Here is a 15,172-nt window from a genome sequence, read left to right as displayed (position 1 = left end):
TAACATAAAAGCTGTAAACTTTTAGTTGGAGACCTCTATCTTGTATATGTCAGGCAGCGCTTATGTTTGTGTTTATGGCTTTTTGGTAGTCCAAAAAAGAGGTTATGTCTTTTCAGATCATTGTGGCTGGGCAGAAGATATTTAGTGAGACTAATAAGGCTACAGTATCTTCTGCTCTGGCTAAACCTGGTGCATGTTTCTTTGCTGTGTTGAAAACATGGCTGTAAGGAAAACATAGGGCTGTTGCCTTGGTCACTTCGTATGGTTTCTTGTAGAGTTCCTCCTCCCTGTAAGTTAAGTAAAATTATTCCACCCTGTTGACTCTTCTTGAGCTAGGCTCCAGCTAGACTTCACCTTAAGGGGAAGTGATCACTTTACAAAACCACAATCCTGTTAGTCATACCTCTGCCGGGCTAGATAGCGGCTAGAGAAACACCTCCTTGATTCAAACCGAAGCACTTCATGGATGGACTGGGGCTGAACTGGAGACAGCACTTGACTGGTATTTTCAATAATACAGTCTAGACTTTCAGTGCTTGGTGTTTTTTATAAAGCTGCTTTTCCTGTCAAGTGGCTGCCTGGGAATCTGAGCTTTCCTTTAAAAATAGTTTTTTAGCTCTCTTGACTGGGAAGAAAACTGCGAAACCGTGAGAAGGTTTAACTCTTCCTTTCTCAGCTATGGCTGAGGGCTGCATAGGATTGCCTTAATGGGCAAGGATTGGCTGGAGTGACCTGTGCTGTGACTGTGCATCTGAAAGCTCTTCAGTACAGATGGAGGGACAAGAGATGGCAACGCATCCTTTACATCACCTTATAGAGTCATTGACCTTGCAGAGTCACTGGCTGCTGACAAGGACAACCTGATAATGCTTTTTGTACCAAAAAACTATTCTGGGTGCTTAATGTATGCACATACTTAAGGATATGCAAAGAAGGTACTTTCTGAGGGGGGGCATCCCCCAATTATATCAAAATGTGCATTTAGAAATATAAAAATGTTCATACCACCTCTCATACCGGTGATTGCGGGACTATGGTGATCTCTGAATCTCACCGGATCGCAGAGGGCTACTCTTGCAGGCTACCACCCCTTCAGGCTCCCCATTGGCAGGTGGTGAAATGCATCTTCCTGTTTTTCTTTTAATTTTTGTGCACCTCTTTACTGTCTGCTAGCCTAGTACTCATTAAAGAGACACTGCAGAGGCATAGAAAGTACCAAGCAACAAGGCTTTGGAAAACTCTTGTCCAAAGCACGTTTAATATGATGTGCCATTGTTGTATACATTTTCCCCTCCCTTCTCATTGCTGTGGCCTCAGGCTCTCGACCTCTCTGTGGGTTCCTTTTCCCAAACTTTATGATATTTTTTCTACTGTAGAACTTTTCCATCTAATATTAATGAAAAGTAGAGCAACTCCATTTCCGTCCATGCCAACACCTGCAAGTGAATTTGCAGTCCTGTCACTGTGAGGTAGCTGCTGCTACAGCATAAGGACATAGGAGGACAGCCACCACTATGAAAACTAATTCTCCATACTTGAAGTGAGCCGTTTGGATGATGAGAAGGAACATGAGAATAGAGAGATACAGAGATTGAGCATTCCCTGGTTTCACCCCATGAGCACAAAGGGTCTTGTCCACTGCAAATGGCAAGTACCTTGTGGGCATGACAGGCTGCAGAACTGCTGTCCAGCCAAAAGACAAGGTCTCTGCGTGAAATTAGGTAACTAGCTGCTCCTTTTGCATATGGAAATCCTTCATTTGTGTGCAAAAATGTTGCTTGTTTGTGTAACTGTTTGCTCGCATGAAATTTTCCTCTTGAAGTTTGTCCTGAAGAGACTTGCTGAAGAGTTACAAACCTCACATCGCCATTACAGTGGCTCGTTGCGGGAAACCTGGCATACAGTCCAGACCAAACCAAAAAGGGAATTGGAGAAAACAGAGCTCTACTCTGAAGCATGTTGATATTTCATATTCTAGTACCCATTTAGCAAACAAGCCATGGAAGAGACAGTAGCTGTGAGACAGTTGGTACAAAGGGTGTAAAATAGGGCTCAGAGGGGAAGACAGAAGGAAAAGGGAAAATGAAGGTCCAGTTTGACTAATTGTGTTCAATCTTGCAGTCCACAAAATACCCTTCAGACATAGGCATGCTACTTCAAAACTTCCCTGTCTCTCCCCTACAAAATTAAACCAAAAGAGTTTGAGTCCCTGGCTGATATAATAACTTTCTGCACTCCCCATCTATGAACTCATCCACTTTAAAATAACTTGGTGGGTGACAAGTTATTTTCTTAACCTCCCCGTTTTCAGCTTGCTGCTAAATCAGTTTTCTCATTTTCTACGCACGGGCTGCTTATCCCCCATGCTGAATGCAAATAACACCATAACTTAGGACTTGTTGAACAAGTATATTTAAGTTATTACAACTTATGGAGAAGGAACATAATATGCAGTGAAAATAAACAGGGTACCACATAAAACTGTGTTATCTTCCATGTCAGCAATATTTAGGAAGGAAATTATTTGGAAAGAAAATGTTAGTTTGTATTAAGTAGCATAATGTGTGACTGAAGAAGAGTCAAGTAGCCATTTTAGAAACTTGGAAATACTATACATTTCCAAGAGAAACAGAGCTCTAAAAAACAAACCACCGTGTTGATCGGCCCCACTGCAGCAGGAACTTAGGCATCGCATGGTGACCATTCTTGTGCGTAGAGTCAAGGGTGTGATTGTGATTGACAACCTGCTGAACTGGGACAGTGATTTCCGTCAGTGGAGGAGGCAGAGTGCTTCCTGGCAGGAAGGATAGATTTTGCTGTCCTCCTCGTAGAATTAAAACTTGGAGAAAAGCTGATGCAAAACCATAACATCTGGGTGACTGGCACTTTGGCTCAGGTGGCACACGACCTTCTCAAGAGCAGCTGCTCCTCCCAGCAGGGCACCAGGTGGGCCGGGAGGGGCAAACGCCAGCCGACACAGCCAGAAGCAAAACCAGAGGAGCCCAGACCTCGTGTCAGCTCCCGGGATGGGGGGTTCTCCAGTGAGAGATTGCCCTGGGCACCACCGCTGACCAAGGAGGTGCCTCTCTGCTTGCAAACAGCTGCAGGACTTCAGCGGGAAAACACTGAACCCATAGCCCTCTGCACCTAGTTCATGTGGAACATGATATGTCTGTTAAGGAGAGGGAAGAGAAATACTGATGAACAATGAGAAATACTGATAAATAATTTACAAAGGAAAAGTGGAGTAGGTGTAAGAAAACATAAGCCTCGTATGCATGCAACTCATATGTTTAAATGGGGTATTTTGATGTTGTTTATGGATTTGATGCTGCTTGTCCCTTATAATGAATTTTTCTTTGTTTCAGGTAGGAATGAATTGATAGCCAGATACATCAAACTTAGAACAGGGAAGACACGGACCAGGAAGCAGGTAAAATAACCCAGTGAAGAAGTATGCATGTCAGTGAATGATGAAACATGGCATTTTTGGCTGCAGTGGCTGTCTGTGCTTCAGCTCTCATGAGATGATGTATTGACTTCACTGTTCAGATTAAATACATGCTGTTCAGAAAATATTTAAAACTCTGTTTTTTTATGTTGTGCATAATTTCAGTGGCAGTTTGAGGATGCATTTTTTTATTAACCTATGCGTACATGAAGCTATTATCTCCTGTATTTGGGAAAAAAAAATTCAAAAGTTGAAGCAGAAGCATAAAGCATTGTGCCTTATTTCTCTATAAGGACAATTACAGAATATAATAATTATTTTGAGATGGTGAATAATGGAACTTCTAAAAGTCAGCCAGTTCGCCTGTATAATAGAGGTTATGATCCCTGAATATGAGAAGTAAATAAATAAAAACTACCTAGCAGGACTGTTCCTAATCATGCTCTCAGCTCACAGGCAGTACTTGCTACAGGATGAAAAAATAATAAAAAATATCGCCTAAGAGCCTTCAGGCTCCTGGTCTGTGACCACGGTAAGATTTCATTCATCAAAGAGTCAGAATAAACATCTAACCAGTCTTAAGTCTTTTTCAGATGATTATCACATAACCATTAACTTATCTCATATGACTAAATCCTTTAATTTATAATATTCACGGTGATCAGCAGCCTCGCAGAAGTCACTCATTCTGTGTAGTTTATGCGGTGGCTACTAAACCCTTGTGCTGTTTCAAAATGCTTCGCAAATTGCAGCGTCCTCTCACTTTCTCTAATGTCAAGCGCGAGATTCCCCTTCTCCCCATCCATGTGCGTGACGAAGGGGAAGGCAGAGAGGCTTGTACGCTTGCATGCGATGCGTGTTTTGTAATGCAGGGAAGGGTGATGCTGAGTCAGCACACACAAAGATGGCCTGCTGCCAGCGCTTGGATTTAAAGCACTTTGGACTGAGTGATATTTTGCCCTGGGTGGTGTCCTTTGTCAGTTAGGAAGAAAACGTATGTACAAGGGATGAAAAAAGACATGAGAAAGGAGAGAAACTGCAGCACATGGAGAAGGAACAAACAAAAGATTGGCACAGAAACCTGAAACAAAAGACAAAGTCCCAAGTTCTTGCCTGCTATCCTCATGCGAGCTCCAGTAGTCAGGGGTTACGCTGGGATCTTAAAATCTCATCAGGAGTCAAAATGCAGACCTTCGGGCTAGATCCTTGGCCAGCGTGTGCTGTAGAGCTTACATATGGCGATGTTCTGCCTCCATACTTGTACATCCCTCTCTAGCGATTCATAAATCACTTTAGACTGAGTGTTTAGAAAAGTTTGATTGTCGTTACTTTTGAGTTTCAACTGAGCCATTAAACATTACGATTGTGCTTCTTGTATAACCTTTAACACCACTAATATCCCACTGAAAGCAAAACAAATGAACACGTGTGAAAACTTGGTCTACGTGTTTGACTACAAAATTGCTTAGTAAGCAATAGTATAACTCTGAATTACTGCAAACTGGTTCCTAAGCTGCTTCCTGAAGAAGTCTCTGAAGGTGGCCTTCAGGGACTGTACTCATTTATGCATTACTATGTGCCTCCCTACTAAAAATAGAGGCTTTTTGGTGCTATTGTCATGGAATAGCCTTATAGAGGGAAGAAATCAAGCTTTGTTTCTCCTTTTCTTTTGCTTTGTTCTTTCCCAGACAGGAATTGTAACTAACGTTGGAAAAATGTACAACGCTTGATGTGGTATGCCCTGGGTCAAATAAGAATAAGAGATTTGTCTTTAGCGGTTTTTACCATCACTGCAGGTTTTAAACCTTCCCACAGAGGGCTGTAGGATGCTGAGCACAACTGAGCGATGCTGGGCAGCATTATTAAACCCTCATCATCAATAGCATGGATTTCAGTATGTGCCTGAGTAAACAGGAATGTGAATCTGGGCCCTTCACTGCATGGGCAACAGCTTCTGACGAATAACTGGTCTAGTGCAGGACTGGGTTTACACAAATTTCTTACTAAAATGTAATGATGATGGGTCAAACCTGGACATCATTCAAGCTGATGTGAAGTTACTGGTCCCCACTTACAGGAGTGTTTTGTGAGATGTTAATGCTGAGATTACCGAGGAAGCCAGCACAGGTTCAGGGACCTATGTTGGGCCAGTATTTTATCGTTTGTTCCAGAATTTAGAGCATTTCAGTGGGGTCAAAATGCAGCCTGGGGCTCCTCATTGGAGCTGCAGAACACAATAAATAACGGATAAAAGTTCTCGGTGCCAAGTTATGTCTTGAGCCTAGTGGCAAATGGTCAGAGTGGGCATCTGCATCCCTGGCAGATGGGGTAGAAATGCTGTCGGTTCCCATTGCGAGAGTGCAGGGCCTGGCCACGTATGGGATCGGTACCAAAGCACGTGGGCTGCGTCCAACTGCGAACTGTGCCTCCTATCTTGTAGCTGAATGCACAACCTGGTGGGTTACACTTTTTTTTTTTTAATCTTTTTTTTCCTTAATCAAGTCACTGCAGTGATGACCTGTATTGTTAAGCCTCAGTGCTAAGAGCTTGGTATCTGGCTGGGAATGTGGTATCTTTAACAGCAGAGCTTACTGAAGATGCAAATAACTTCCTCCCCTCAGAAAAGTTATTTTTTTAAAAGAAAAAAATAGACATTTTAAATTTGATTTGCTTTTTGTTTTTCTTTTGTTTGTTGTTTTTTTTTCCCCCTATAAACCTGAACAATGTAGGTGTCTAGTCACATACAGGTCTTAGCAAGAAAGAAAGTTCGAGAAATTCAAGCCGCCATTAAGGTACGTTTGGCTTGCCCAGTTGTAGGGGGCTTTTCATCTCCATGGTTACAGGCTTTTCCTTTGTTTCCTCCCTTCCCCTACCCTGCAGGTGTCTAGTCACATTCAGGTTCTTGCCAGAAGGAAATCTCGTGATTTTCATTCCAAGCTGAAGGTATGCGCTTTTCTGCTTTTGGGCTTGTGGTTGCTATGCCTGTCCCTTTCTCCTCCCCGCGGTGATGGGCGAGCGCCTGGTGCTGCCGTGCCTGTAAACTCGTTTTCCTGCATGTGGTAGCTGTCTGTGTCTCTTTGTGTTTAATCTCTGGTTTCTGCACTAGCATCCACATTAAAAACGTTGTTTTAACACTGTCCAAATGCAAAGTGAACTACTCTTTGTAACAGCTCAGCATCTAAACCTGATTTTTAACCCGTTAGCCTATTTTTTTTTTTTTTTTTAACAGTTGAGTGCTAGGAGTATATTTAAATACACGGGGTTTTTATGCAGTTATGTAGATCTTTTTTTTTTTTTTTTCTTTTTCCAGAGGGGTAATTGGGGTAATTGTTTTCCATTCCCAAATGTTTTTTGTCTGTGCTTTTGAAATGCTATCAAGAATACTTAAAATAGATCATTTATTCCAAGTGCCAGAGAGCACAGCTTATCAAGATTTCTCTAAGTATAAGGTGTTTCTAGAGTACAATCTAGTATCACCTCAAGTTATGTACTATTTACAAGATTCCCTGAAATTTTATTTTTTAAAGTAAAATATTGACATTGAATCTTTGGCGAGCCTCAGTCAGAATCCTGTTCAGGGAATATTAAGTATGTTTGCTTGATCTGACGTGATGAATTGCACATGTCCCCGTTTTCCCTGGTTTCCATAAAATATATTCTAAGGCTAAAAAGAAACTCTTGGAAATGCTTAATAGGGGTTTCTTGGATTGCTTGTTTTTTCAAGTTTTCCAGCGGAGATCTTGGGACCCTTTTTTTTTTTTGTTTTCACATTACTTAAAAGTGGAAGAGGGGGTTTTGCAGTTTTTGCTGTTGATTTTTTTCTTTTTAATAAGAAGCGAAGGAACTTGTAAATCTTTTACTTCCCTCCTTTTTTCTTTTTGTCAATTTTTTTTTTTTCCAGATGACAACACATCACTTTTTTCTTCTAGCTGAAAAGCAAAATGTTTCAGAAAGTAATTTCACAATACTAAGCGGTGAGCACTGCGGATGCTTACCACGATCTTGGAACTGCAGCGTATAAATAACAGCCTGGCTTTGTAACAGGCCTCCTTGACAGAAGCACTGGGTTTTTCGTCCGCAGTGGGCAGCATGCTGGCAAGCTTGTATGGCTGTTGGTGGCTGGCTTTTTAGCTGCACTGGCTGAGCAGTTGGGGTTCGTAAAGAACAACTAAGACAACTTAAACATACTGCTTTTTAACCGAGGGTGCAATAATACAGAGATATGTAGCATTTTAAGCTTAAATTGTCAATCCTTGATGCCTAAAATTAGGTATGTAAATAGGTGGCCTTACTTTCAGAGGCACTCAGCACCAGCAGCTCTCAGGGAGTTTTATAGGACTGGTGAGCACTCAGGGCTACAAAAAAGAGGAAGCCCACTTAGATACCAAAATGCAGGCCTAGGAGCCTAACAAAAATATTGGATTTGCTGTTCTGAAATACTTCCCTTTCCGAATGCCCAAAATAGCTTAAAATATAAAGACACTCGTGAAACAAAAAATATTTTTAAGTACTGCACCTGCTGTCTGATTTTTATTGAAGCTTTCCAAAGAAGAAAGAAGCTAGCTAAACCCTAGTAATATTTGAGACCTCTAGCCTAGATGCCATTTGCAGTAAACAGAGATCCAGAGGAATTTTTCATTTTAAGCAGTCACACGAAGAAGGAAAGAGCTGTTAGGGCAACAAAATATTTTGTAAGGGCTTCGGGCCTTGCTGCCCGTTCCCCCCCCTCAGTGGGTTGCAGCTCCTCCAGATTCTGAGTAGAAAGTGGGGGAGCCGCCATTTTGGTGCAAGGAATTGATTGCTTCAGGAAGAGTCTCCCCTCTCCGCACTCCCGATGCTCTGCAGGGGTGTTTGCTTCAACTCTCTGCGACTACACGGTGAGGACAGAGTGCACACTGGTGACAGAGGTTTTTTGGGCCCTGGCCTTGCTGCCCTCCAGCCATCACTGGTGGCAAAAGCTGCCCCAGCCCTTCCCCAGTGGGTCTTGCTGGCCAGTGGGTCCCAGGCTGCTCCTCCTGCCCCTGCTCCCGGGTACTCATGCTGCCCCCAGGATTTAGCCCCCCCGGGAGCCCCGACACAACCCTGGTGATTCCTCCATGGCCTCCAGCCGAAGGGGTGCCCAGAAAGGGCGGAGGAGCCAGGCTCTCCCCGTCTCCCTCCTTTTTCTTGCCTCTCTTAGTCTCAGTGAACGAGGTGCCATGGCATGGCATCAGCCCTCTTGCACAGGTCTCTTCCAGAGAAGCTGCAGCCTCCCACAGACCTTCTCCCCACATGGAAAAGATGAAACTTTGATGCAAGAAGGTGCCGTAAGCGAGCTGCCTTTATGAGAAAGAAAGCCCTCGCTTTTTCTGCCGGGGAGCTGCAATTACTCCCTACAAGTGGAAGAAGCCACTGGTTTTGGACCTGAGAAGGAGCCTTGATGCTCCAGACATTTTGTTAGCGCTACTGCCCGTTTTTCTTATTATTCCGGTATTGAACCATCTGTATGGTCCAGTGCCCTTTGAAAACTGCCTGAGAAGGATATCACTGATGTGAAAGTAAGACAAAGTGAATACATTTTGGCATCTGCAGTGCCCATTGTTTCAATGGGGACCATTTTGGCAGCAGCTTGGACTTCCCCATCAACCTCCTCAGGAAGATGATGGGCTCTCGTTCTTCTGGAGTGGGGGCTGCCCTCATTTACTGGCGAAGGGGTGACGAAGAAGAAGATAGCCAAGGAAAGCACTGCTTCCTCCCACCCAGGCCAATCTCACCTTTTTAACAATGAGCTGGCACTTGCAATTACTCTGTAAAACCTGTGGTCGGTGGCATCCAGGGCAGCAGTTATTACTTAAAAAAAATCACATGCATCTGATGTCAAGCTTCCTACCTACAGCACGAGGGGCAAGTACTCTGTGGATTAATGCAGAGATCCTTCATGCCAGTCCATAGCTATGAGTTCAGTCAGCTCTGACCCGAGGCTATCCCCATCTCCTGTGTGTCTTCCTCTTGCCACCAGACGTCCCCTCTGCGCACCTCCCATGCATACATGGCGCAGGGTATTGCGGAGAAGCTGGTCGTTCCCTGTGTGCCAGCGCTGCTCTAGCTGAAACAATCACAGGCAGGCACTTGAGGATTGCAGGGGGACAGCACAGAGGCTCTTGTCCCCCAGCTGACATCTGTTGCTAGCGGTTTTCTTCATAACGCCATTTCTTACCAATCTTTCGGGAAGTGGCTGATCTGTCCCGTTGACCTCAGTTCCTGGTCTCTTACTTTGATGAAGGGTATAACAAATAACTCTTGTTCCCCTAGTACCTGCTGAGTTTATTTTGTACCAAGAGATCTTTCTGTCTCGCCTTGGTCTGTATCCTGCTCATGATGAGGAGAGGACTTGGCTGAATCTTCCTGTGTTTATCTTCTGCAAAAATCCAAACGGATGGAAGGATTTCAGAGCTATCTGCACCCATGGCATTGGATAGATTGTCACTGAAGCTTACCTAATAGATTGAAACCTCACTTGCGTGCCATAAAGTCTGCTTGGTCCAGCAAAGTCCCATTTCTTTGATGATAAGAGCCTACAGTCGCTCTGGACAGATGGATCCTTAGCCTGCAAGAAAGAGAAGTTTCACGCGTAATGCTATTGCTGCATTTCAAGACCACCAGTAGAGAATGTCCCATCAGCCCTTCGAGGGATGTTGTACATTTTAATTCATTTTACAGAAGGAAAATACTCCTATTTTGGAGATTTTAATCTTAATTTTCTGAGGTTATTAAAGTCTTCCTGATGTCAGAGAAATTTCGTCTCATGAAAATGGGAATAGAGGCTGAGTTGAGATAAAGCCGTCCTTGGAGACAGTTCTGAAAGGCAGCTCTTCTTCATGATAATTCCTTTCATGCAGAGACTGGAGGAGGCAAAGCAGATTTTTTACGCTCTAATGTTGTATTTCCGTGTCAAATACAACAGTCCATAGTGTTAGGTTGCAACATTTCCCACCTTTGCACTGACAGGGAGCCAAAATCACCTCTGTCCATTCAGGAGAAAAGATACATTGGAAATTGTGCATAAATAGAGAGTAAAGGTCTTCACAGCAGGATATACATCTATCTTAGACATTCAGATATTTCGGATATTTTTTCCTAGTGCAAGATTAATTAGGCAGAGACAAAAAGAAACATTAAAATGCCTACAGTTCACATGTATTACATGTTTTAAAATTCATTATTCTACATTTTGCATTGAGGGATAAAAAGAAAATATTGTTGTCAATTATAAAATGCTAAAGATAGCTCTATACTTTTTAAATGAACAATGATAAAAGCCTTGAAAAATTCCCTTTGATGTGAATGGAGTCTTCAGCATTTTGAAATACAATAAGATGGATTAATTGCTACTCATTAGGCAGCAAGTTGGGACAGCTTTGAATGCGCATTCTCTTCTTGGCATTAGCTATTGCCTGGCTGAAATAGCCAGCTTTTGTATTTACTCCTGTCTTCTCTAATAATAAGCAAATTGGAGATCAGGGTTAGAAACACTGAAGTGCTCTCTATCTTTTGTCCAGAACAATTGTATATTTTCATGATTTGTTTATCTTTTTTGAGCTACAGCTAATTATTGCAAAGGTTATTTGAATCAGTACGAGATCTGAGCAGAAATAACATCTGCAAAATTGCTTATTAGGAGTCTATTTTATGCTAGTGTTACTGTAATACCCATTTATACCCGTTTTGTGAGCAAATTGTTGTTTCTTCTCTTATGTCCTTTTTTTTTTTCCTTACAAGAAAAGTTTTGTATTTTAAATATTGGTACAGGTTTCAGGGCTTCTTGAATTAATACTGTGTTCTGTTGTGCTTACTTTTCCTCATACTGTCTTAGATTTTTTTTTCCCAAAGTCATAGATAACATGATAGTCAAAGCCCCATTTATCATTCTAGGATAACAGTTTTTATTTTTTGCTGTAGAACTCATTTGAACTGATTGATTGAATTATTATTCTGTTTATGTTGGATTAAAAGAGAGTCAAGCACAAATCCTTTTGTGCTTGTCATGTAGAACTCTTGTTTCATGTGGGGCTTTTATAGATATTAAGATGTATAATTGGATGATACTGGGGAATTATTATTATCTAATTTAACTATGTATTTTGCATTCCAAAACTAATGGGTGAAAAGTAAACCTCAAGGGCCTGATTCATTAAAAGTTACATAGGCTCCTTGCATTAGATTCTTAGCGCTTACACCTTCCAGAAACAAAGTGTTTGCTACTGCAGCCAGAAGGAGTTGGCTAAAACATGAGGCAGATCCTGATCTCCATTACAGTGATGACATTTTAGGGGTTTAGTGGAACTAGACCAGATTTCCACTGATCGTACTCTAAATCCACCTCGGTAACATTCATTACTAATTACGTACCACAGCATAGAAGACTTTCATAAGGGGAGAGGAAGGCAGCAGTCTAAGAGTGCATTTTGTTACTTACTACAGTGTCATTCCTGGGCAGCAGCAATCTCATCAGAGCTCGTAAATTAAGCAGGGTCAAGCCAGGTCAGGGCCACATGGGACCTATCCAAGGAATACCTTAAGCTCCAGCAGGATTTAATGATTCAGTAGGAGATACTGTCCCTGCAAGCTTCTGCTGAACCTCAGCACGGGACTCTGCAGCACACTGGGCCAAACTTTTATTTTATGTACATCAGTGTAAACCGCATTGACCCGAAAGGATTTATTCCAGCTTTACACAGCAGCACAAGTGAGAGCAAAACCAAACCCTTTCTGTCTTGGACAAGATAGGAAATCAAAGTCTTAACTGTTTGCAGTCATTAAAAATCCCACAACGTTCCTGTTTAGAGTAGGGGTGTTAACCCATTTGTCCTGGCCAAATTCCAACCTGGGTAATTACTGTAATCTGCCTGTTTAAATTACCCCTGCCGTTTTAATTGGGTATATTACTTCTCTTGCTGCCTAAATTGTGATGTAATACCATTGTGCGTTATTAATCAGTTACCAAGTTTCATCCCAGAAGCGGCCACGTTGCAGTGATAGGTAGAAAGACTCATTCCCCCCTGGTTACGAGCACTCTCATTGCAGTGTAAAAAAACACCAACATATACTTGTTTTGTTAAGTAGCAGACAGGCTAATATTTCAATCTAACAGCTTTAAAATGTAGTTTTCCCATTTGTTTTTTAAGACTATGAAGTCTGCCTGATTATACAAGCATAGGCCACCACCTTACAGTTCTCAAAAACGTTCCTAGAGCTGAAGGTGCTTTTTTTGCCAATGGAAGTCAGGACCTCTTATGTATTTGTATTTGATTTTGAATTTTATTTCTTTAATGTTTGAATGGGAAGTTACAGTTACTTTGAGAAAAACTGACCTTCCAACTATGCAGAGGTTCCTAAGCCTACAAAAGGTGAAACTTCCCGTTGATCTGTGCCGTTGGCCTGAGTCAGTTGATGTCCAGTGGAACTGGCAGATTTGTCACCATTGGGAAACTTTGTAGGAGTCATTGAAACTCTTCAAGACTAGCCCTATTGCAAGGGCTGGATTTCTGAGCTGTCATCTTACATATTTTTGCTTTCTCTCCATCCTCCTGAAAATGTAGTAGAGTCAAAGAGGATGAGATGAATGGCCACCACAAAATGTGGAACATTCTGGGGTGAAAAGCAGCAATTGGCAAGAAGGAAGTCACATCCCTTCTCATGTCATGAAACAAAAGATGTTTTCTCCCTCCAAAAGTCCCTGTCACTGTTCCTAAAATTACAGATCATCAGACAGGACAGTCTCAGTGTTCCTGCTTCTGTGAACAGAAGGTCTTGAAGGAAGTGTAAATTTTCTAAAATTTTTCTTTAGTTCATCTGTTATGGTGGGATTTACCTGCCGTAACTGTAGCCATGTAGAAATTGGGTGTCCAGGCTCCTATTCTAGTCCTTGGACAGTGATAACATTACAGAAAGTAATGCACTCCAGTTGGTTTTGATGCCTGGTAAGGAAGAAATACAATGTAGGTCCTTACTGTGCTAACAACAGCAGGAGGTTAGCCATCTGCCTTAGACTGGAAACTTCAGATGGCTAAAGCGAGGCAAGATGAACTATGTCATAGATACGTAATTTGCCCTGGGCTCATGCAACTCCCAGATATGGACTTCTATATCCCTAACAAAGCTTTTACTTTTGAATTCTCCTTTAGTTTAGATCCACCTAATAGTAAGGCCATTATAGCAGCAGAACAGTATGAGTTTGGGCACTCCTACACCTTCATGTGGTGGCACTGGCGTGGCTGGTTGCAGGAGGAAGCTGTAGTGCCGCAGCAGTTATGGAGAATAACAAGGTAGTCATGTACTTTTGGAGGTTACTAGGACCCAGAGGCATACATGTGTCTTGAATCGTGCACTTCATACACAGGATATCCATCCCTGTATGTTTGGTTTTGTTATGAGTCAGCTGACTGTGGGTGAGACTTGCCTGGTTTGGCCAAGCCAGCTCACCTAACAAAAAAAGGGGGAAAAAGGAACAGAAAAGTCTGGTGGGGCTAGCATCTCCATATTGCTTAAGGACATCTCCTCATTTTCATGTTCTCATGATGGAGGGTCCTTCTTACTGTGCAGGAGGGTAGAGGGGTCAGCTTTCTGGAGGGCTGTGTGAATCTCAGGATACTGCTACCTCTTAACACCCACCAAAGCATTTTTCAGCCCAGTGGTCTGCAGACACCCAAATGCAGCCAGTAAAACATGCCATGCACAAACCTCCTGTGCACACCTTCCTACCCTGGGGCAGGCAGAGGTGAGTGCCAGTAGCCAGCAGAGCCAGAGCTGACTTCCAGCTCTTACCTAATGAATTGGTCCTGGTTATATGGGAAAGCTGCAAGTTGGAGAAACAACCACGTTTTGTTCACGCGCTGATGGATAGCATGTCCCCCTGCCTCTGGAAGCTGCTCTGTAGAGGCACTGTCAGCGGCAGCAAGGCGGCCCTGAGGCTTGGACAGGTCAGAAAGCAGCGTCTGGCAGCGCTGTGCAGGAGGCAGTACAGGTGAGTCTGCAGGTGTTAATGCTGCTGCAGGCAGCACCGCAGCAGATTGCACTTCAGGCTCGCATCCTGCAAGGTGCAGAGCGGAGACGCTGCTGGAGCAGCTACTCCCCTGCTCCACCTGCGGCTCTCCCGGGCTGCGTCCCACAGAGGCACCCGCAGGGGCTCCTTCCACAGCTCAGGGAAACAAGCTCAGCAACAGCCCCCTTCATTCAGTATCTGCGGCTTTCACACAGGGAGGAGGGGATTATTTTCCCCAAGTGTTCTGTTGTTAGTTTTTTATCCTTTTTTTTTTCCTTTTAATGAATCAGTCCCTAGGTGAAAATAATGCATTTATTTAAACCTGATATTTAATGTTGAGCAAACTGCTCTTCCTTTGTCTCTTACTATTTTGTTCATATTTTGCTAAGAATCTGCTATTCTACACAAGCATTTTAATAAACTGTTTGTTGTTGTATCCAGGTAACAAGCATGGTAAGTATTTTAACTAAACCAAGTATTATGTACCTTACCTGTGCTTGGCAGAATTTTTGGCTAGCTTTTCCTGTACTTTCAGCCTGTGCTGTTTCTAAAGGAGCTATTCAAAGGAGGAAACTGCTCACCTATAGTACTACTACATACAAGCTTTAGAGGGAGCATATGTGCAAAGTCATATATCATATATAAGAGCATGCATCTCTTGCCAGCATGCTTGCTACTTTGCTTGTTAAATAAAACCAGAA

The 15,172-nt window shown here is 42.7% G+C and overlaps 1 protein-coding gene across 1 annotated transcript in view; it reads left to right on the top strand.

The window, feature by feature from the left end:
* TEAD1 (TEA domain transcription factor 1) overlaps positions 1-15,172 on the top strand; it is a 106,917-nt gene that overhangs the window by 54,911 nt on the left and 36,834 nt on the right. The window contains exons 2-3 of the mRNA XM_059825672.1: positions 3,369-3,433; positions 6,181-6,243. Coding sequence (XP_059681655.1) covers positions 3,369-3,433; positions 6,181-6,243 — 128 coding nt within the window. The remainder of the gene's footprint in view (positions 1-3,368; positions 3,434-6,180; positions 6,244-15,172) is intronic.

Source organism: Gavia stellata, chromosome 17 (genome assembly GCF_030936135.1).
Source record: "Gavia stellata isolate bGavSte3 chromosome 17, bGavSte3.hap2, whole genome shotgun sequence".
Classification (NCBI taxonomy): domain Eukaryota; kingdom Metazoa; phylum Chordata; class Aves; order Gaviiformes; family Gaviidae; genus Gavia; species Gavia stellata.
Note: the sequence above shows the minus strand (reverse complement) of the source record. Positions and strands in the feature narration are given on the sequence as shown.